The sequence below is a fragment of the Oryzias latipes genome, chromosome 11 (genome assembly GCF_002234675.1).
Source record: "Oryzias latipes chromosome 11, ASM223467v1".
Taxonomy (NCBI): domain Eukaryota; kingdom Metazoa; phylum Chordata; class Actinopteri; order Beloniformes; family Adrianichthyidae; genus Oryzias; species Oryzias latipes.
Window position 1 is genome coordinate 7,858,381 of NC_019869.2, and position 21,279 is coordinate 7,879,659.

The window sequence follows — 21,279 nt, forward strand, 5'->3', positions numbered from 1 at the left end:
ATTGTGCACATGAAATGAACGTTTTTTTAGCCAATCACCACTACCTCCGTTGAGAAAGTGGGTGTGAGTGCTTTACCCTAGGAACGGTGCTGGCAATGCAGACTCTTCCTGGCTGTTCTCACTTTTATACATATAATTGTGATAATCAACTAGTTTTTGCATTTTCATGGATGCCCCAGAAAAAAGTATCTTTTTTGGGTTTACATCATTCTTACATTCATTAACGTATTCATATAAATTCAGATTTCTATAGAGCAATAATCCCGATATAAACCAAAGACAATTTATTGAGAGACGCTCGTTTTTGCATTTCCAAAATTTCACATTCAACATAATAAGCTAATTTGACATTTGAATTTTTGTATTAGCCAAAAATAATAATAATTAATCAAATCCATTGGCTCATTTTTACTTTGCATTTAATTTCCAATTTCTTAACATCTATTACCGTATTTTCCGGACTATAAGTCGCCCTTTTTTTCATAGTTTGGCAAGGGGTGCGACTTATACTTCGCAGAGACTTATATTAGAAATAAATTGAAATAAATACATTGTTAACCCTCCTGTTATGTTCATTTGTGAGGAACAGAGATGATGTTCCTGGCTAAATTTGATGTATGAGGTATGTTAAGTGTTAGGAGTATGTTAAGTGACTCAGATAATCAGCAAACTTTTTTTACAGTAAGATCTTGAAGGCTAACAACATAATATTCTATTTTCCAATGATTTCATAGATTCAGAAATGCAATAAAAATGACAAATGTTTCTACAAATACAGGATGAAAACAGAGAATTAGTTGGACAATGATGCTTCATTAAAGGAATAAATAAATAAGTATGAGAATGACTTACTGTGAAATTATGAGATAAACAGTCTGCTATGATTGTGTCATGAGGTTGTGCAAGTTATTAGTTCTTGGTCTCAGATTTTGTCAAATAAATTTCCCGTCAAAATGCGACTTATAGTCCAGTGCGACTTTTCTGAGTTTTTTTCTACTTTATAATGCATTTTTGGGCTGGTGCGACTTATACTCCGGAGCGACTTATAGTCTGGAAAATACGGTATATGTCAAGTCGTATAAAAGGCTGCCCTTCAAACCAGTAAGCAGAAGTTTTAGAAAAACCTTGAAACCTCGTCAAATTCAGGCATCTAAATGTTTTATGGGCTGTAGAAGAAAATAAAACCTTTGTGAAGGGTGGTGCAATGGCTGTTGTTTCTTTTAAGAATGCATACACTGTTTTTTTCTTTTTTTGCATCATTGTAAATCTAAAACAGATAAAATGAGCTGTGTCACTGTTTCAAAGCTGCTGACATTCACCGCTACATTTGAAGTACAAAACAAACAAAAGAAACGGTGGATTTTTTCTTTTTTTTTGGAGCGAACTAAAAAATCCCGTGGTGAGTAGAAATGCCATGAGAACTGATACCACCTGTTTTGTCAAAATCCTGACAATTTGACAGCGCTTGCTTCTTTGTACTCCCAAAATAACCAACAGATGCTGGAGTTCCTGAAATGTCAACAATAAGAGTTGCAATCATTTGATGTGATTGGAAGCAAAAACAGGAGTTTTGCGGGGAAATCGTTAGGATTTGACAAAGATAATCAGAGGCAAGTTTTACTTGTCAGTGGCTGTCAAATGAGATAAATTAAAACTTTAAATGTGAATGAAAAGATACTGAAAAACACAAGTTTATGAAACTTTATTTATAGCCGCAAAAATATTTTGTATAATGTATGGCTACTTAAGAGCTAATATTAAAGATTCTAGTTGTTATTATTGTTTGATTAGTTGGAAACTCGCCCCTGAATTGTTGGAGGGACAGAGTAAGTCCTTCTCCACTTCCTATCATCCATCTACAGGCTCTCCTGTTAGCCTACAGCCCCTCAAACCCCAACCTAACGTTACCAGTGCAACATAATTGTCTGGCAATATCAGGGCTATCCAGCCCTACAGTTTGGAGTCAAATGCCAACACAGATGAGGTAAACAAAGAGGTACATGGCTCTGTTTGACTGAAAGAGGATGCATTCTGCGTCAAAGAATATGCTCTTTTTTAAACTACATATTTTCGTCTATTTCTGATTCACGACAATTTGAGTACAAAAATACCCAGAAATGCATTTAAGCTAATTTTCTTAACATATGTCCTCCATCATCAGAAAAATCTACAAATACATGTTAAAAACACTAAAAACACAACTTTTATCGGAGTGTTAATTTAAGTAAATATGCTTGCTGTGATCACAAAGCTGCAATAGCTTCATCCGACCTGTCACACACACAACACTACACTTCTCTAACTCGTGATAAAAAAAAATGAGGTTAACATTAAATATGCTGAACAATTATTTGAATTGTTTGCTATAAAGTGTAAGATTAATGGGAGCCAGTTTAGCTCGTGCTGGTTTGCGGCGCCTTCCATCCGTGAAACCCGGGTTCGACTCCGGGCTGCTCCCTGTTCCCTTCTCTACCTCTGCCGGTTCCAAGCCCGGTTTGAGAAGGTTGCGTCAGGAAGGGCATCCGGCGTAAAAACATTGCCAAATTTACCATGCGACTCGTTCGCTGTGGCGACCCCTGATGGGAGAAGCCGAAAGAGAAAGAAGAAGCTATAAAGTGTAAGATTAAACTTCATAGTGTCACATAGCCACTATGTATATTTTGGTCTTTCATAATACATGCGTGATATACGTAAAGTAAAGTGTTTGTTGCGTTCGTCATTTGTCGATGTGCGCAGATGTCAGTAAAAATTTTCGGCTAACGGGTCTTAATGTGAATTTAGTTTTGTGCTGTTCAAATTTCTTGGGTGGTTGAGAAATACGTAGTTTCTGAGTATTTATGTGTAACAAACCTTTCACGCATGTACCATGATGTAGACGTTTACATTGCGCATACCATTGGTCCCCAACCTTTTTAACGCCATGGACCGGTATGACGTCACACAAAGTTTTCACGGACCGGTCTTTAAGATATAGGCGGATGATTATTGTTGCAACGCTAAAACAAGAGAGGAACAGTGACGTGACAAGACGAACCCTGAGCTTTTTGTGACATGCATGACATTGTATATTGCACAGGTCTCATCATCCTTTCTCCTTCCCACACTTATGGTGCAAAAAGTAAGTACAGTCTATTAAATGTAGTTTTCTTTTTTGGTAGTTGAAGGCTCCTCTTCTGTCTCCTGGCTGGGCCATTTCCCCTTGGCAAAGAAACTTTCCAAAGACGTTGGTTTTTTATTCATTTTGCTAGCTCCTGGGTTTTATTTTAGCGGTAACCTATCATGTGACCGAGAAAAGCGCCTTGGCCTGCGTCAAGAGTAACATAGACGGATGTAACAGAGAATCGGGCAATTTTTCAAAATAAAACATCTTTCAAATTCCGAAATTAATAAAAAATTTATTTATTCTTTCCGTGCGGACGGTACCAAATGACCCACAGACCTGTAGCGGTTTGCAGCCTGGGAGTTGGGGACCACTGGCGTATACGAAGCACATATCACGTTGTGCACATATCATTAAAGAATTGAGTATGACCAGCGCAGTAATCAGATACAGTTCATGATTTATGTGTTCTTTGCGTGGTTTATTCATACTTCTGTGATTTTAACGTAGTTCATTTGTCAAAATTTCACATGAAGACCACAACTTTTCTCACTTTTTCCCCGTATTTTTTTTCGTATGACCAAATTTCATGTAAATAGTTGCTGTGTGACATGGGCTTAAGATAGGTATAAAACAGCATGCTATCTTTTAGTGTCTTAGTGAGCCTGCATGCGGGAAAAATCCAAGTACTTTACATATTTTTCTCAATTTTTCTGATTGGTGGATGTTCCTTCAAACAACTCTCCTTTTTTTATCTTTTCTACCACTGTCTGTCTTTCCTTCACTGTCAACTCCGCTTCCCCCTCTTCTCTCTCTCTAATTGGCCTCACATTCCTTTGTTCCATTCGTCTATGGCGTCTAGCCAATGAGGTGACAGAATTGGATTTCTGCTAGATAAAACAACTTCCTTTGGCTCTCATGATGACAGTAGGACAAAGAAAGCTGTTCCTTAATCAGACAATTGTGATATTTAAAAAAAAAAAGAAACACACAAAAATGTTCCAAAAGTACCTGAGTCAGTGATGCAAGCAAAAGGCATGGGAATAACACCTGTCACTTTACAACAGTAAATCGTTCTAATCTAATCTTACATGTTGGACATTGCATTGTTTTCAAGAGGCAGGATTTAGCCAATGTGAACAGATGGTTGGTGTCCACCTCAGCTTGATGTTATACTCTTAACGTTTGGATTATGATAAATCTACCACCACCCCTTTTAAAAGTAATCCAGATGAGTAGTAAGGGCTATAAAACTGTAGAAGTGTGTATTTCTTAAAATTATCCTTAAAGTAGTTGTAATTCATAATGCCATGTAGATGCAAAGATGCATAGAGCATACCGAATTAATCTATAACCTTTTTTTTTTTTTCAATTTTGTCTCGTGGTGTTTCTGGAACTTGTTTGAATGTAAAACTAAAGTGAATCCTCACTTTATACTTAATATCATTCACATTCAAATTAACTTTATTTGTAAAGCACCTCTTATATTGGGAAACACCTCAAGGTGCTGTACATACCTTAAAAACAAACAAAAGCCTTTTCCAACACTAAGTACATGCGCTACAAGCACATCAAGTGACAGTCCAGATTGAACACTGTATGCTAAAAAAGCGTGTTCAAGAAGCTGTTTTAAGTATGTTTTTGAACACATATCACACGCCTGGTGTTTACGTAGCATGGAGGAGAATTGAGCAGGACCTTCAAACTCCCATTGCAAGTTTGGGTAAAAAGCCACCCGCAGAGGGTGAGAAGAAAATTTATACACATTTAGAATTACAGTATATTAGAACATAATGTAGACCACACAGGAAGTGCATAGGTGCAATTGATGGTTCATGACGTCTCTGAGTCAGTGTCCCTGCTTTATAGTAATCTTAGAGCCATTTCACCATTGCACTGCAGTATTGTGTCAGCTTCTATGTATACATAAAAATGCACGTGCAAATGAGAACAAGCTTACACAAAAAGAGAGGAGAAGAGAAATCTACTAATGGCCATCTTGTCCTACCACCCTCAAGGTTAAACGAGAACAGGAGAGAATGAATTGGCTCTAAAGGCTCATTCTGCCAAAACTAAATGAAGCAATAACATCAGAGAGCTGGAGAACTCCATTAACACTTAACCTGAGAAAGACGGAGCAGAAGTATAGATCAACATAGAGAGAGAAGGATAGAAAGAACAGAGTCTATGAGGAGAATAAGAGGAAAACTGAATGTGCTACATAACTGTACGCATTTTCATCAGTGTATGAGTTGGGTGCGAATGCTTGAAATGGGAAGTAATACAAGGGAAATGGTGAAAAACAGATTTTACCCTCTAGTGCCCTTTTTCCTCTAAGTATTCTCGTTTTCTCTATTGCCGTTTGATGGTCTCAGCCTGAGCTTTTAAATTAGGAATCTAGATAATTTTAAAGGCAGAACTTTGCTGAGATAAGGATGAGGAGGGATGGCCATGTCATAGAAATACATAAAATGGCAATCTGTTAAAATAGAATGAGAAAAAGGAAGAACAAGAGAAAAACACGAGATGTCGAGGAAGTATTAATACAGAAACATTTCAAGTTGTGACAGGCGATACACTTTTAGGATTCAATACAATACCAATTTCTGTTTTGTATAAAAATGCAATGCCAATTACTGATGGCGATTACTGGTAATTTCTTATTGTTGAATTTTTTCTCAAGCATATACAACAACTGGTGAGTTGACAACTTTAATGTGCAAGGTTCAAAATACATACCATTCTTTTCAAAATTACCAACATATGTCGTGCTGTGTGTCTCTGCTAAGGCTAACACAAACAACATATGTCTCTTTTGTATTATTAAGTAGTAATTGATTCTTTAATAAAGCAGTCAATACCAAAGTTGGTGATGTATGGGTGTCGATACTGTTATACCTTGATATCAATACTCCCGTCACTAATTTTAGGCTAGTTTATTCTTTCCTAACTGAGTCATCCCATCATTTTTTATCCTTAACTTGTCTTCTTTTTTTGTCAATATCATGTCCATTAGTCTTATTTGGTTTTGTTTTGTTTCCGTAGTTGCACCTTGGCATTATCTCATTGCTTTGCCTTGCTCTATTTAAACCATTGAGGAGGTATCTCTGACATCCAAATAAGACAGATGCTTTCTTCACTGTTTTATCAAACAGATTTTGTTGCAAACTGTAAATATCTACCGCGAGACCTAGAAACCACCGATGCTCCCAACTAATTACTACAGTTTTTCAATGGTAGTGCTTCTCATGCACACATCTATGTGTTATTACATGTTGCTGCCCATGGGGTTGATTTATTCTCAATGCAACGGATGTGTGTTTGCTCTAAATGCACATCTATCCTTTTGATGGCAGATGTTGTACATGTTTGTAGACCTGTGAAGACCTCAGGTTTTAAGAAGTGTCAGACAAGTCATGTGTGCTCCACATATTCACGTCATGGATGAGTATAGTGTATGATGTCCTGATCATAGATTAAAACAATATTTTGTACTCAATTACTCTTTTCTACATTTTAATTATTTTTTTAAATGTCACCATGATTCACATTTAAAGCACTCTTTTTTTTTGTTCAGTGTATGCACACAAAAGCATAGAAAAGGACATTAGCATTGTGGCCTTCAGCAGTCAGACACACAAAATAGCCTTCGAGATAGAATGTACTGCTGCAGGCCATAAACCGGAGGCCTTGGACAGTGACACTGCTTGTGAGAGTTTAAGGGGTACAAATAAGTTAAGCCTTTCACTATGACTATTTACTAAACTTCATCAGGGGGTTGTTAAAATTCAGTTAAAAAAAGAAAAGGAATTCAAGCAGAAATCTAAAATAAATGTGCAACTGTGTGGGAGAACAATGGGCCATTCTGTTGTGCTGATGCAAGTTTTGCCCTTGGCATCAGTGCATTCACTACTGACAACCAGCATCAAACAAAGTGGCTTTTCTGAATACCAATAAGGTTTCTCTTTGAATTTAAAGCAACCAATGACCGATATCTATCTAACCTCCAACTTTACTGCCTGCCCCTTTGACACATCAACTGATCACATGATGTTTTGGGTAGTATGCAATTTAAAATGCACATTAGTTTATTTTTGCTATTAAACAACCAAATTTGTAGAAACAAGTTTGCTAATGCAAAATAAAAAAAAAAAAACACAAATCTACAACGCTCCTACACACAGTGAACTCAACTTAGAGCTATATTCCTGCAAATCCGTAAAATTGTTTTCAACTGCTGTTGATGCATTATTTAACATTTCATGAGCCTCATTTTGAACATAACTCATAAACAGTAGACAGGAGATTCTTTTAATGGGGGTTATTATTTTTGACCCCCCTGTTTCTGTCTACATTTAACTTAGGAAATGCAATGAAGCTATAACATGCATAAAGTGCACATTCAACACATGTTCAGACAAAATACTTGCCAAGTGTGTTGTTTGACTTTTTTGATAAAGTTATTTTTTGATCAGATTTCACTTAATATTTATGACTTGTATTGTGGGTTTACCAAGAGAGCACAGATACAATGGCCAAATATTGTCAATACAAATAGTTCATAAGGCTTTTGATTTTAAGACAGACATCATATGCTGAAACCAATAACCTCCCATATTGCTCAAAAAAACTTTATTTTTAACTGGCGACCCTGACAGTTGCGGTTTAAATGCACCTCAATAAAAGGTTTTTAATTTTCTGACTCTGATTACCTTTGTTAATAAAAGCAACATTCGTTTTTGCCCCATTTTATCTTGCTCATTGAAATTGTATTTTAAAGTAAAAAATACTGTATAGTCTTATTTTTAAGCTTTAATAATGTGTGTTACAATTCTGAAAACTTTTTAAATGTCAATTTTGAAAGGGTTAAAGTTAACACAGTGTCTATCTATTTATGTTTTATTATAAGTGTTAAAATGCAAAACTGTTTGCTTTAAATAATAATTAACATTTTTTTTGTATAAAAGTGGCTCAGGATAAAGAGATCCCACTGTGAGCTTGATGAGTTGTCTTCTTCTAGAAATTAAAGCAGCGTTTCAAAAAGTCAGCCACTAATAAATGTCAGACAACTCCACAAACAAAGCCAATCTCTCTACTCATGTAAACCAGGAGGCCAGCTATGGTTACACTTCACTGTCAGGCCTGTTTGTGCTGCTCCTGGCATATGTGCACTGAAACCTCAACATGTGGAGGACAGCCATGTATAGTAATGAGTTTAGATTCTACATACAACAGTTAAATTGTAAAGTCAGAGAGTGGAGAATGTGCAGAGAGGGAATACTGATTACTGCACTGACACATCAACATCTCTTGGTGAAGGGAGTGTGATGATCTGGGCGATCATTTGTTTCAATGGCTTTTAAATATTGGAGGCAAATCTCAATGCAGAGAGTTATTGGTATGAATTCTTACAAACTATGGAAGTCCATTTGTCCACACTGTGCAACCAAACTATCCTAAAAGATCCTCCGTGCCTCAGAGTTTAGGTTATTAGAGCTCACCTTCAGAAGTTTGAAAGTGGAAAGATAAAATGTGTTTTTGGTGTTTTTAACATGATCATTTTTCTGATGATGGAAGACATAAATAAAGAAAATTTAAGATTGTTTTTCCGAGCATTTCTTTATGCAAATCTTTGTAAATCAGAAGGAGACAAACAAATAAAAGCTATTTGAAAAAGCTTGTCATTGTAGATGACTAGATCCATGAACATCAGAGCGGGCATCTGGCTCAAAATTGTCCTGATGGATTGCTCCAATATTCATCGCCAGTTTTGTTGCACCGGTAATGTTAGTTTGGAGTTGTGAGGGGCTGTAAGCTAGCAGACGAGTATGTACACAGATGAATGATGGGAAGTGGGGGTGCGCTTAGTCTGTGCCAACAGTTCCGCCAACAACTAGAAGCAAATTTCTGATGAACTACTGCTGCTCTACGGAAACCATGTCCTAGAAAATGGCACAGGTTTCACTTTGGCGGAAAGTGGTATATTCCTAATTAAAAGACCACTGGAGACGCTTTGAAAATAAATCAAAAGATACTCAGGGTGGATATTTAAGGCAATATCAACTTTTCAGCTAGCGTGCTTGAAAGGAAAAAAGTGAGATCTACCTTGTTAGGATTTGATGCTGTGATGATCCACACACACTGTGAATTGCTCTCATATGGGGTCGGAAAGTTTGGAGATGTAAAGGTCCCTGACGGCCCCTGAAGATTGCTGCCACATGTCTTCACTGTGAAATGTAAAAAAAAAAGGTCATTGTCATTAGAGGAAATTTGACAATGGTATAGACAAAACCGATGGCACGTCGTTAAATAGCCACATTACAATGCCGCAACAATTACCATGCAATTAAAGCCATTTATGTAAAGCTTAGAAAGATAGTCTTTTATTAAATGGAACAACAAATTTATAGCATTAGTGAGTCGAAGCCAAAGTTGGGAAAAGAACAATTAAAATTGACATCAATACAACTGAGGGCTGGTGAGAATGAACAAGATGACAAGAATGGAGCCGTACAGAGGAAAAGAGAAGACTCCAATGAAGAGAATAACAAAAAAATGAGCAGAAGGTCACAGAGATGTTATTGATACTGTCAGCCGCATCTCTCTGGATAACATTCCTTAATTGGAACTTACTGGGTGTGAAATACCACAGTATTAGATACAGTGGAAGTATTGACCGATAAAGATATTTGCCAGCTATTTACTCAAAATATGCAATAAAATAGAAAGTTGTGCCATTGTAAGTGGGCCATCTTATCGCACCTTGAAAAGAAGTTAACTGCTTGTAGCTCAGCATGAGAAAAGCGAAAGTAAATTGGAATCAACTGAAAAAGGTTATATACATAATTGTTCTATATCAACTAAAATTACTAGTCATTTGTTACTTGTGCTCAATAGGAATTCACAGAGTAGTGGTTACGCTATAATCATTGAGGTGTTGAAAAGGACACATGCTAGCTGTTGGACAAACCGTCTAAGTCTTTATTAGTGTTTGCTCTGACTGGATGTGACAAAGAACCTGCTTGTCTGTCCTTGGGTCGTCCTGTTAAACTTGGGAGGTAATTTTCTGGTTGGCTTGAATCAGCGTTCGGCTCTTAATTAGTTTGTTTGGCAGCAGGCTGTAAGAATACATACGGAGACTAGTCACACAGACACGTACAAGCTGAACACAAACCAGCATGAGCATTAATGCTTAGTGTATATGCTCATTTCTGAGCAGGCAAAAAGAACCCAGTCACACAGGCACACACTGAAAGAATAATAGCTTCATAATGAACTCAAAAGCCCCACATTTCTTCTAAATCCTGGAGTCAACCACAGGGTAGCTTTAAAGCACTCTCATTTCTCTCAGAAGCCATGGTGAGCTAAAAAAAAAAAAAGGGGAAGGAAAAGAGGTGGATTGTGAGTACCATCCCTTGACTGTATTTCAGAGCTGGACTGAGAGACCCCTCTCCCCTTTTGCTCGAAATATGAAGTACCTTCTGGTTTTAAGAAGCCAAAATCCCACATACTTTTATTGAGAAACAGCTATTACTCAATCCTTTTATTTGTCAGAATAACCATTCTTGCTTTGACACCTGTTTTTTAACATGTCATTGGTAATCATAATTTTGTTATTCAAGATGTTTTTTTATAAAAACTGACAATCAGATGCCTCAATAAAAGCATCTGGTGTCTGCTAGTCCCCACGTGAATGATCAAAACGTTTGATTGACAGATTCTCCAGAGCCTGCTTTCAAGTGTTAGTGGTGTGGACTTCCAACAAGCTTAATCGTGATTGGTGCAACGATAATTTAGACCGATTGGTTCCAAAATGGCAATGTTTGTATTTCGAAAAAATGGTGCCTGAATCCACTTTATTTAGTTGAAGCCGGGACAAAGTAATTTTCTATGGGTGACATCGCACTCACTCAGTTCTAGTTCTCATATACTGTCAATAGAACTATCTTAAATTATAGCCTAATGTCCACTGAGTGGTACGGTCCAGTCTGGTTTAGAAAGGTTCAAGCAATTCATGCGAGCAGCTATACTTAAATTTGGACTGTCCCGGCACATACAGGTTATAGACGAATTGCATAGCAATGTGCCATAGAAGTGCGACAAAAGTGCAGCTATGAACATCATAGGTACATTGGTACTTCGTATATGCAAAGCATTTAATGTTGTTGATTGCTCAAGATTGCGGGCAGTGAAGAGGAATAAGTTGGCGCTGGTTTGGTGCTTTCTTTTGTCGAAATGAACTTTCACCAATCAACAGGTTTCATTGTGTGATGACAGTAGCTTCACCCTAACCGGTCTGTTGCATTTTTCTATGGACCTACAATCAACGGAGTCCCAAAGATGGTATGCTTCAGTCCGTCTTAATGGATTTTTGTTATACTAGAAACGCTCAAAATATCAGACTGGACCATACTGTACCGCTCAGTCGAAACAAGGCTTTTATTTGAATGTATGTGAGCACGTTATGAGTCTTAGGACGAGTTTCTAATGAGTTGTAAAGTAAGTTCACAACCACTTGTGTCTCTTTGTCTATACTTTGGAAATCCTTCTTAACCACAGCTATAACTGGAATTTTCGATTCGGACAGCACTACAAATGGCGAATGCACTATATAGTGCACTATGTAGGGCTATTCTAAAATAGTGTCAGTCTGTTTTCTTATTGTTGCAAACAAGGTTGGGAGTCACAAATATTGTAAATGCGTGTAGCGGTGTAAAACAGTGAGTTTTTTTTTACGTGTTACTAATAAGATTGGGGGTTAGCGTAGTCATAGTAACGTTTGGTTGAGCAACAGGTTTTCTTACATATTGCAAACAAGGTTGTGAGTGGTGTGGTATTGTGTTTTTTATTTTGTTTTACATGTTATTAACAACATTGGGAGTTGGCTTGATCACTGTAACAGTTGTTTTAGAATTATCTGTCTGTTTTTAACGTGCCGCAAACAAGGTTTGGAGATACAAGTACCTATTGCGAATACGCTAACGCAGCAAACGGGGTAGCAGTGTCCGAAAGTTTTTTTATGCTGTGTTACTAACACTGAACAGAGAGGCTTATTGCTGACTTTTTTGTCACACTTCATGTGCCTTATGGTTCGGTGCACCTTCTATATGACACAAGTTCAAAAATATAAAATTTATTAACCAATAATTTTATTATCCGGTGCGCCCTATAGTGCCCAAAATATGGTATTTTTTAGACAGATCAGACAAAAAAGTTCAGACCAAAAAATATGTACTACTTCTTTTGAAAAAAATCTCTTTATAGGTTTAACATATGCATTACTATGTTTAAGTGTAAGTTAATGTTTTAATTTGCATGAAGAATCATGGAAAATCTGTTGGCAACTGTTAAATCTGGAAAAAAACTGGGTGCAAGTAAACACCTCCAAAACTGCAGGTAGATTTGATCCAGCTTTCCCGCAGAGCAATGGCTCTTTTGCCAATGTCATATATTTGCCAAGAACTTGTCATTTATCTTTCCAGTCAATAATTCGAAAAGTCTAGCCGCGAGATTTACCCACAGGTGGACAATAAAATAATGTTCGTAAGCCATACAAAAAAGCAGCTCTTTTTTTTTTTTTAAACCTTAATAGCATTTAAAACCGGTTGGAGTAGCCACCCAGGACAGGACGTGCTGCTGGTCATGAGCTGGGGATGCTGCAATGGTCTTTCATGAGAACACACTTCTTTTGTTTGTGCTCTGGTTTGGCAGTTTTAGGGTATTATCTGGCCCTTTATATGCTAAATACTCCAGTTTAGTCATCAGCTCTTGCAAACTGCATCATACTTGTTAGATACTTGGTCTATAACAGACTGTGTTCGTGGTTTTAGAGCTTTTTCATGAAAAGCTCTTACTGTAGTGTAACTGAGTTGATAAAAGCTGCAATTACAGACCATGACAATCAAAATCAATAAACTAAACAAGTATATTTGTATATAAATATATATATAAAACTTTTAAGGTGAAAAGCTGATGCACTTTGGATCAAGTCTAGTGTTTTATATTTATTGTGGGTCAGGTCTAGTGACTCTTTCACTGCCTTGTGATATGAAGGAAAAGTATTTTTAACCCAAAAAAAAGAAGAAAAAGAAGGTAGCTTTGGAAGTATTTCTAACAAAACATTGAAGCATTTTTTGCCATCTTTCTGCACACCAATCTTTAACATACAAATAGCTGCTTGTTAATATAGTTTTGGGTTACATTGAACCAAATAGCCATTTTTATGAAGATAAAGCATGTAATACTGATGCACAGAAAAACACATTTTCTGCTGATATGTAATGTTCGGAATTCTCTTTATTATAAAAAATAAAGAAAAAGTTTTGCTAACATTAAAGTCTGTTTTGTGACTGCACCATTATATTTTGAATAGGACAGCAAAGAAAAACCAATTTAAGAAAGAATTCAGACCAAGAATAGCCTCCTAAGTTTGCAGCAGGATTTTAACAAAAAGAGCTTCTACAGTGATAAAGCTAACTGAAGAAGCTTTCATAGGTGATTTACAGTGGTTAAATTTCCCTCCTTTTTTCTTTTCTTGTAGTGTTTTTATTCTGTTACAAATGTGACAAGCCTTGCTTTGAAAAGTTCAAATTAACTGCAAAACTCTGAAACATCCAACATGTTCATCTACTTTGTGTCACAATTCCATGTCATACTTTTGATAAAAGGACATTAAAACATCATCACTAAATATTGGTAAGTAAAGTTTAAAAATATATATTTTTTCTTATCATGAGATAACACCTCTAAATAGTTTCCCTTACTACATAGTATTCTGGTTAAAATTGGTCTCTATGCAATCTGCTTTGTGAGGGGGGAAAAAAAATCCAAATTCAAGATCTATATTGCAACTTTGCTGCCTCCTCAGCAAGATGGCCTTTGTGGTTATTGAATTGTCCCCGCAGCAGGGCTTTAGCTTTAATCTTTCAAACAGCAACATCTGCTGAAGCATACGGAGGTCCCTAAAATTTACCTGCTCCAGATTATCTGTCTGGTCCTTCACCACAGCCAGGCAGCATAAGGAGCGCATGAGGGGTGGCAAGTGTAATAGAAAATAAAATGGGATCATGGGAATGGGTTTTCAAATGTTCACCGTGGAGGGCCAGATTTTGACACAACTGAACACCGTTGATAGGAATATAGTCTTACTATACTAACACCAACGCTACGAATTTCAGAAGGCATGGTCTTCAGCTAATATTTATTATGATTTCTGCACTATAAGGCACGCTTAAAAAAGCCTTCATAAGTTTTCCAAAAAATCAAAGTGCGCTCTATAATCTGGAGCACTGTATAGATTAATATATAAAGATTATACATATGAATTCAAATAAATATTGTTAAATGTTATGGTAAATGCACTAAAGCAGCTAACGTGTGGTGGTGCTGGACAGTTTTTTTTTTTTTATGTGTTACTAACGAGGTTGGGAGTTAGCTTTGTCACAGTAACGTTTGTTTTTGTGGTCTCAGTCTGTTTTATGTCGTGTTGTAAAAAAAGGTTGGGAGTTGAAGGTATCGTGAATATGCTAAAGCGGCTAATGTGGCTAACGTGAAGCATTATACAATCAAGTTAATAAATTCTGACTGACAGGCAGACTTATGTTTGACATTTGTCTCGCTTAATGCGCCTTACAGTTTGGTGTGCTTTATATGACATATGCTAGAAAATAGACAATTCATTGACTGTGTGCCTTATAATCCAGTCTGCCCTATAGAGCAGAAAATATGGTAAACGTTTATCAAAAAAACATGTAATAAACTTTAAAATAGAAAATAAAATGAACTAAATTACCAAGCTGTCCAAAAAACAACTTTAAAGCATCAGATCTGTTCTTCACAGCCTTTTTATTACAGTCAGGAGGCTAGGTTTTATTTATTTTTAATGCCACTGTCTTCCACCTTTCAGTCTGGACATTTAGCTCGACAATTGGGTGAAAGAGAACTAGAGTAGAGCAAACACATGTAACTAGGTTTTAGTAAATCACATAAGACTGCATCTTACTATGGACCAGATCAGGGGTGCTCATTACGTCAATCGCGATCGACCGGTCGATCTTCAAGGACATGAGGGTAGATCGCAGACCATCATTTGTCAATGAGTCTTCTGCACCTGTCCACAGATATTTTGGCCCACTCCTCATGAGCAAACTGCTCCAGTTGTCTCAGGTTTGACGGGTGTCTTCTCCAAATGGCATGTTTCAGCTCCTTCCACAGATGTTCAGTGGGATTCAGATCTGGGCTCATAGAAGGCCACTTCAGAAAAGTCCAACACTTTTCTCTTAGCCATTCTTGGGGTTTTTTGGCTGTGTGTTTTGGATCGTTGTCCTGTTGGAAGACCCATGACCTGCAACTGAGACCAAGCTTTCTGACACTAGGCAGCACATTTCTATACAGAACGCCTTGATAATCTGGAGATTTCATTTGACCTTGCACAACTTCAAGACACCCTGTGCCAGATGCAGCAAAGCAGCCCCAAAACAGAACTGAGCCTCCTCCATGTTTCACAGTAAGGACAGTGTTCTTTTGGTTGTATGCTTCATTTTTGACTCTACGAACATAGATCTGATGTGCCTTACCAAAAAGCTCAATTTTTTGTCTCATCTGTCCAAAGGACATTTTCCAAGAAGCTTTGTGGCTTGTCAACATGCATTTTGGCAAATTCCAGTCGGGATTTTTTTATGATTTCCTTTCAACAGTGGTGTCCTCCTTGGTCGTCTCCCATGAAGTCCACTCTGGCTCAAACAACGACGAATGGTGCGATCTGACACTGATGTACCTTGATCTAGGAGTTCACCTTTAATGTCTTTGGAGGTTGTTCTGGGCTCTTTGGATACAGTTCCAACTATCCGTCTCCTCAATTTGTCATCAATTTTCCTCTTACGGCCACGTCCAGGGAGGTTGGCTACTGTCCCGTGGGTCTTAAACTTCTGACCAATATCTGCCACTGTCGTCACAGGAACTTCAAGCTGCTTGGAGCTGGTTTTATAGCCTTTACCCTACAAACACCTTTACAATGTTTGTCTATAGTTTTGTTTCTAATGTCCTGGGACAATTCTCTCCTTCGCTTTCTGTTGTCCATGTTCAGTGGTGTACACACCTTTTCACCAAACAGCAACGTGACTATTTGTCTCCCTTTAAATAGGCAGACTGACTGATTATGGGTTCGAAAACAGCTGTGATGTCAATTAAAGGACATACCTGAGTCCATCATGACCCCGTGGACAATTAGTCCTCAGTCTTTGATGGAGGTACCATCATTTTTGTCCAGCCCTATTTCTCTAGTTTGTTTTTTTAAATAATTCTGATAATCAAAAACTCAAAATAATGGCCGATTTTGATTATTTAATTTTCAATAAATGTTAATTTATTGTTACTTTTGAACGTTTCAAGTCATTTCAGTGAGCATTGTTGACTTTCTCTATTTTACAGAGGGGTACCAACAATTTTGTCCACCACTGTATATATATATATATATATATATATATATATATATATATATATATATATATATATATATATATATATATATATACGGAGATCTTAAAGACATTGTTGTCTCAAAAGTAGCTCACATGCAATAAAAAGTGTGGGCCCCCCTGAACTAGAACGTTACAAAATATTTGGAAAATTTCGTAATGAGTGTGAAAAAGACGAAGAGGTTCCAAGATCTCAGCTCAAAAAAAACAACTTTTTGTCAAGTCTCTGTTCCACATATCCTGCCATAATCCCCTTTTAGTTAGAGCACATAAAAAAGAATAGTAAAATATATAAAAGATGGTCATTTCAGTCATTAGTGATGCCCTTGTGCTTACAAAGGGCATAGACATATTAAAATTAATGTTGTATTCCAGGACTCCTGATGATTCAGTCCAAGATGCACCCCAGACCCACAAAAAAATAAGACGAAAAGGAGCTTTTTTCTCTCACTTGTTTGCCCTTTATGGAGCCAACCATTCACCCAGGGAGAGTCAGTGGAGCTCAAATGCTTTACTCGGATCGGACAAGCAAACCAGACTCAAGGGTATCCTCTATTACCCTCTTATGGTAAACAGAACCGATGTGAAATCAAGCTGTATTATTACACCTTATCTAGAAGATCTATAGCAAAAAAAAGTTAAACCTTGGATCATAGTGTTGAGTCATGTCACAAATCTTTTTTTTTTTTTTTTTACAAGATGGCCAAACTGGCTCTACTAACAAACTGCCTAAGGACCAAATAGATTGACCAAAGGACATTGGGAATGATTGATGACATCATTAATGTGGCACATAGTGGTCCAATGGCCCTCGTTCTGGTTGGAGCTTTTAATGGGAACACACACATACACAAAACCCTCTCACAGTCACTTAGTAAAGTTCTTGTAAAGCGCTTGCATTTGTCAGCATTCCCCTTCGTCTTCCCCTCTGCTATTAGAAATCAACGTGTGTGTGTAGATACCTGTGTGTGTGTGTGTGTGTGTGTGAATCTGGCTGACATATACCAGCTTTCATTGAGTCAGTATATTGAAGCAGATCAACCAAACTCCCCTGGTGTTCGCACACTCACACATGTACACATACACACCAGACACACACAAATGGACACGCACAGACAGAGGGACAGAGTTGGCTCAGTGGCCTTGCCATCTGTCCATTAATCAAGGTGCCACATGGACCCCTTTCTTTCTCTCTCCACTCTCGCATAGTGATAGCAGTTGAAAAGCCACATCCCAGTTTGATTGGCATTTCTTTAGTTTATTCTTATTTCAATGTGTATTTATTAATTTTTCTCTCATCAACATCACATGATTACCACTCCAGCCAACACATTTTAAAAATTACTTTTTCATCTCTTTTCGTTGGCATTGCCGTCACAATAAAGATATTTAGAGTGCATTTTATTTGTTCACTTTATACTTTATGTTCCAGGAGACACATTTAACCTTATCAAAGCATTTTGGCAGAGGTGTCCCTTCAGTTAGCAAACTGGCGTGATGCTTCCTGCCACATTGCCTCTCTCTCTCAATGGTATTTAGAAATTTCCATGTTAGCTGTGGATTGGTTCGACGTAAAGGTCAAATCTGAGCGGTGCGTAACTAAATGCAGACTTCCACATACTTCACTTTAATTCAACAAAATGAGGAGATGCGGGTTAAATAAAAACACTATCCTTTAGGGAACACAATGATTTCTTACCTATGAACAAATTCTGTCACTTCCTGGTGAACTTTATAGACCCTCATGCAAAAGGAGATGCATTCGGGGAACTGAAGCTGTTTTCACTGGAATCAAGAATACCTCTTCATGTTTGCAGCTGTTTTTAAAAAAAATGCGCAGTTCAAATAAAAACATTGGCACTAAGACAAAGAGAGACAGCTTGGCTTTTCATATGGATGCAGCCCCTTTTATTTGTTGCACATTTTTGAAAAGATAACTGGTTATTCCACACATACAGCCGTTTTAGCTGTTGCAGAAGCTCAATTGTGTTTTTTTCACCATTTTTAATAAGTACCTACACTTTTCCAATTTAAATTATCTTACAATCAAATAACATATTTTGTTTTATATTACTTTTTTTAAAAACAACTAAAGTCAGATTAAATAGACAAACTTTTTGCTGGTCTAGTTTATCCTATGGATCCTATAACAATCACTTGCCGTGGGTTCACACTGTTGCTGCCCAATACTATCGCATGTACCTAACATTCGAAGAAGCTTGGCGCAAACTGTCAAAATGCCACAAATCTTGCTCCAGGTTTTATTTTTATTTTTTTTAAGAGCTTTATTTTTGATATATAAAAGACTTGGTGTCATATAATTTAGGCTGGGCACAAACCGCAATTATTAATTTCCTCTTCACCAAATCTGAGTCCCTGATTGATCAAAGCTCAACTGGTTTGGACTTTTTTACTGTTTTGTACATAGAGCCTGACATTGTACTTAAAAACTTGCGTAAGGACACGTGAACACAAGAGTTATGAACAAGGAACCCGAAACACGCCTATACGAGTGTGGGAAGAGCTGAAATTACATAAAAGATTAAGATAAGATAAGATATTCCTTTATTAGTCCAACGATGGGGAAATTTTACGTGTTGCAGCAGCAGTACAGGTACAGAGAGAGATATATAAAGAAGAAACTATGGAGTCAATATACACACATATATACACAATATACACACATACATTTCCAAAAAAATTGCACAGGATGACCATATATCAGTTATTGCACAGGGTAAAATAAATATGACAAAGCTAATGCATGTCAGCTAATGCATGTCACACCATTATGTTCACTTTCTTTCTTTCAGCAGCGAATCAGCTTTCACTAATTTGAAAAAGTGGTTTGGCAGAGATTTTAAGGTGGATGCCCTTCCTGACACAACCCTGTACTTTATCCGGGCTGGGGACCGGCACAGGGGGACCCAGACATGGGCCCCATTGTAGCTACGTAGTTAGGCATTACTGTGAAAGGTCTTGCCCGGAGACACACACTGGATGATGCTCATAACGAACCCTGGTTTCCCGTACGTCAGTCCTACACCCAGCCAATGGATCATCCAGCTGCTCATTTAACAGTTTTGCCATTATGCCATCTGCAACATACTAGTTTCCTATCAATGACTGTTACTTTTTTTTTCTGCAGCTTATGCTTTCAAACAAAATGTAACATAGTGTCTGCTGAAAACTGATAACACAGGTTTGATTGGTTGGTCCTTTTCAAAAGTTGGAGCTGGCAGCTTATTGAATAAAACAAAAAATGCATAGAGGAGGAGTAGGCAGGAGGTTTAATAATTTAAAACAAACTAAAGACTAGGGATGGCCCGTTTGACACGGACGTTCCGGCGCTTGTTTTACCTTCATAAAACAGAGTGGTTTGGCACAATGTTTCGGGTCATCTGTCAACTATCGCAGATCGCGTGGTTGATGACGTATGACGCGCCAAATGCTTTGTTTGGTCGAACCACGGTTCAGATGTCACTTGTGTTTGATTAGTTGGGCGTGCTATTCTCTGTAAATAGTACAAATCAATCCCTAACGTTTCCCGACAAGTTCTATTGTTTTCCCAGTTTTGGAATCAGCGTCAAGTTCATTGCACTTTACCATGGTTCCTGGTTAAAAAAAAATAAAATAAATAAAAAGTACTGTGGCTCAGGATCGTTTCAACTTGGTTCTCCTAATAAGGCAATTCACTATGAACGTCGTTTATAAGGAAAATACTTTTAGCAATATATGATGGCGAGGTGTGATTTTAGTACTAGAGATAGCTCAGCAGAATATTCATGATGTCTGCATCCAGAGATCCTTTTTTCAAGACTAGTGTTTTAGAATTTATTTATTATTTGCTTTGTGTTTATTTTCTTCATGTGATGTGTGTTTTGCTGTGTCAAGCACTTCTCACAGAGAATGTAACTTGTTGTGTTGTTTTACGTTGTTTTTTATTATCATTACCAGCATTGTTTTGTTTTACGTTTTTTCCATTATCATTTCCACATTGAAGTGTTACAAGGAGCTTAGTTGAAGCATATGATATACGTCCAGTCTGCCACCAGATGCTGCTGCTCTGTGTGGTTTCAAAGCCCTGAACGGTTGTTTCATTTTTCTAGCACAACTACATGAAGGAAAGCTTCATGGGGCTTCTATTCCCATCCCTACTAACGACCAAAAACCATTGCTTAAGCAGGCAAGCCAAACTAGAAACCTCTATATACACAGGAACTGGGGAGACCTAAGACTATGGACCAGCACAGGAGGAAGAGAAAGACAGGACTTAAATACGTACAGACAAACGAGACACAGGTGACAACAATAAGGGCAGATGGGGACCAAAGTAAAACTTGATACAATGATACAACACTGGAACCTTTCAAAATAAAACAGGAAATGAACAAAAACATGACAAAACAAAAAGAGAACAAAAACACAAAAGCAAATAAACTGAAACCGTAACATTTATACTTTTAAAACAGAACATCAATGAGCTTTTATTTCAAAACTGTGGCTCTTATTCTCTTTGTAGAGCCAATTGTACCAATGACTTGATGTAACTTGTGTAAAGCAAACTTAGAAAAATGTTGCATTCATGTGGCTTTTGAATGATCAGAAAACTGAAAAAAAACAAATCTTCCAACGCCACATGGATGCTAGGGCAGGAGTCCTACACCTACTTCACCCTTACTTAACCTTTTGTGTTGTTTAAGT

At 37.3% G+C, this 21,279-nt stretch overlaps 2 protein-coding genes across 7 annotated transcripts in view; one reads left to right on the top strand and one right to left on the bottom strand.

The window, feature by feature from the left end:
* LOC110015877 overlaps positions 1 to 21,279 on the top strand; it is a 755,614-nt gene that overhangs the window by 402,860 nt on the left and 331,475 nt on the right. The window lies entirely within an intron of this gene.
* The window catches only part of csmd3 (CUB and Sushi multiple domains 3), a 478,616-nt gene that overhangs the window by 170,111 nt on the left and 287,226 nt on the right, over positions 1 to 21,279 (bottom strand). For all 4 annotated transcript variants that reach the window (XM_023959656.1, XM_023959655.1, XM_023959654.1 and 1 more), the window contains one exon: positions 9,206 to 9,327. In XM_023959656.1, the coding sequence (XP_023815424.1) occupies positions 9,206 to 9,327 (122 nt within the window). The remainder of the gene's footprint in view (positions 1 to 9,205; positions 9,328 to 21,279) is intronic.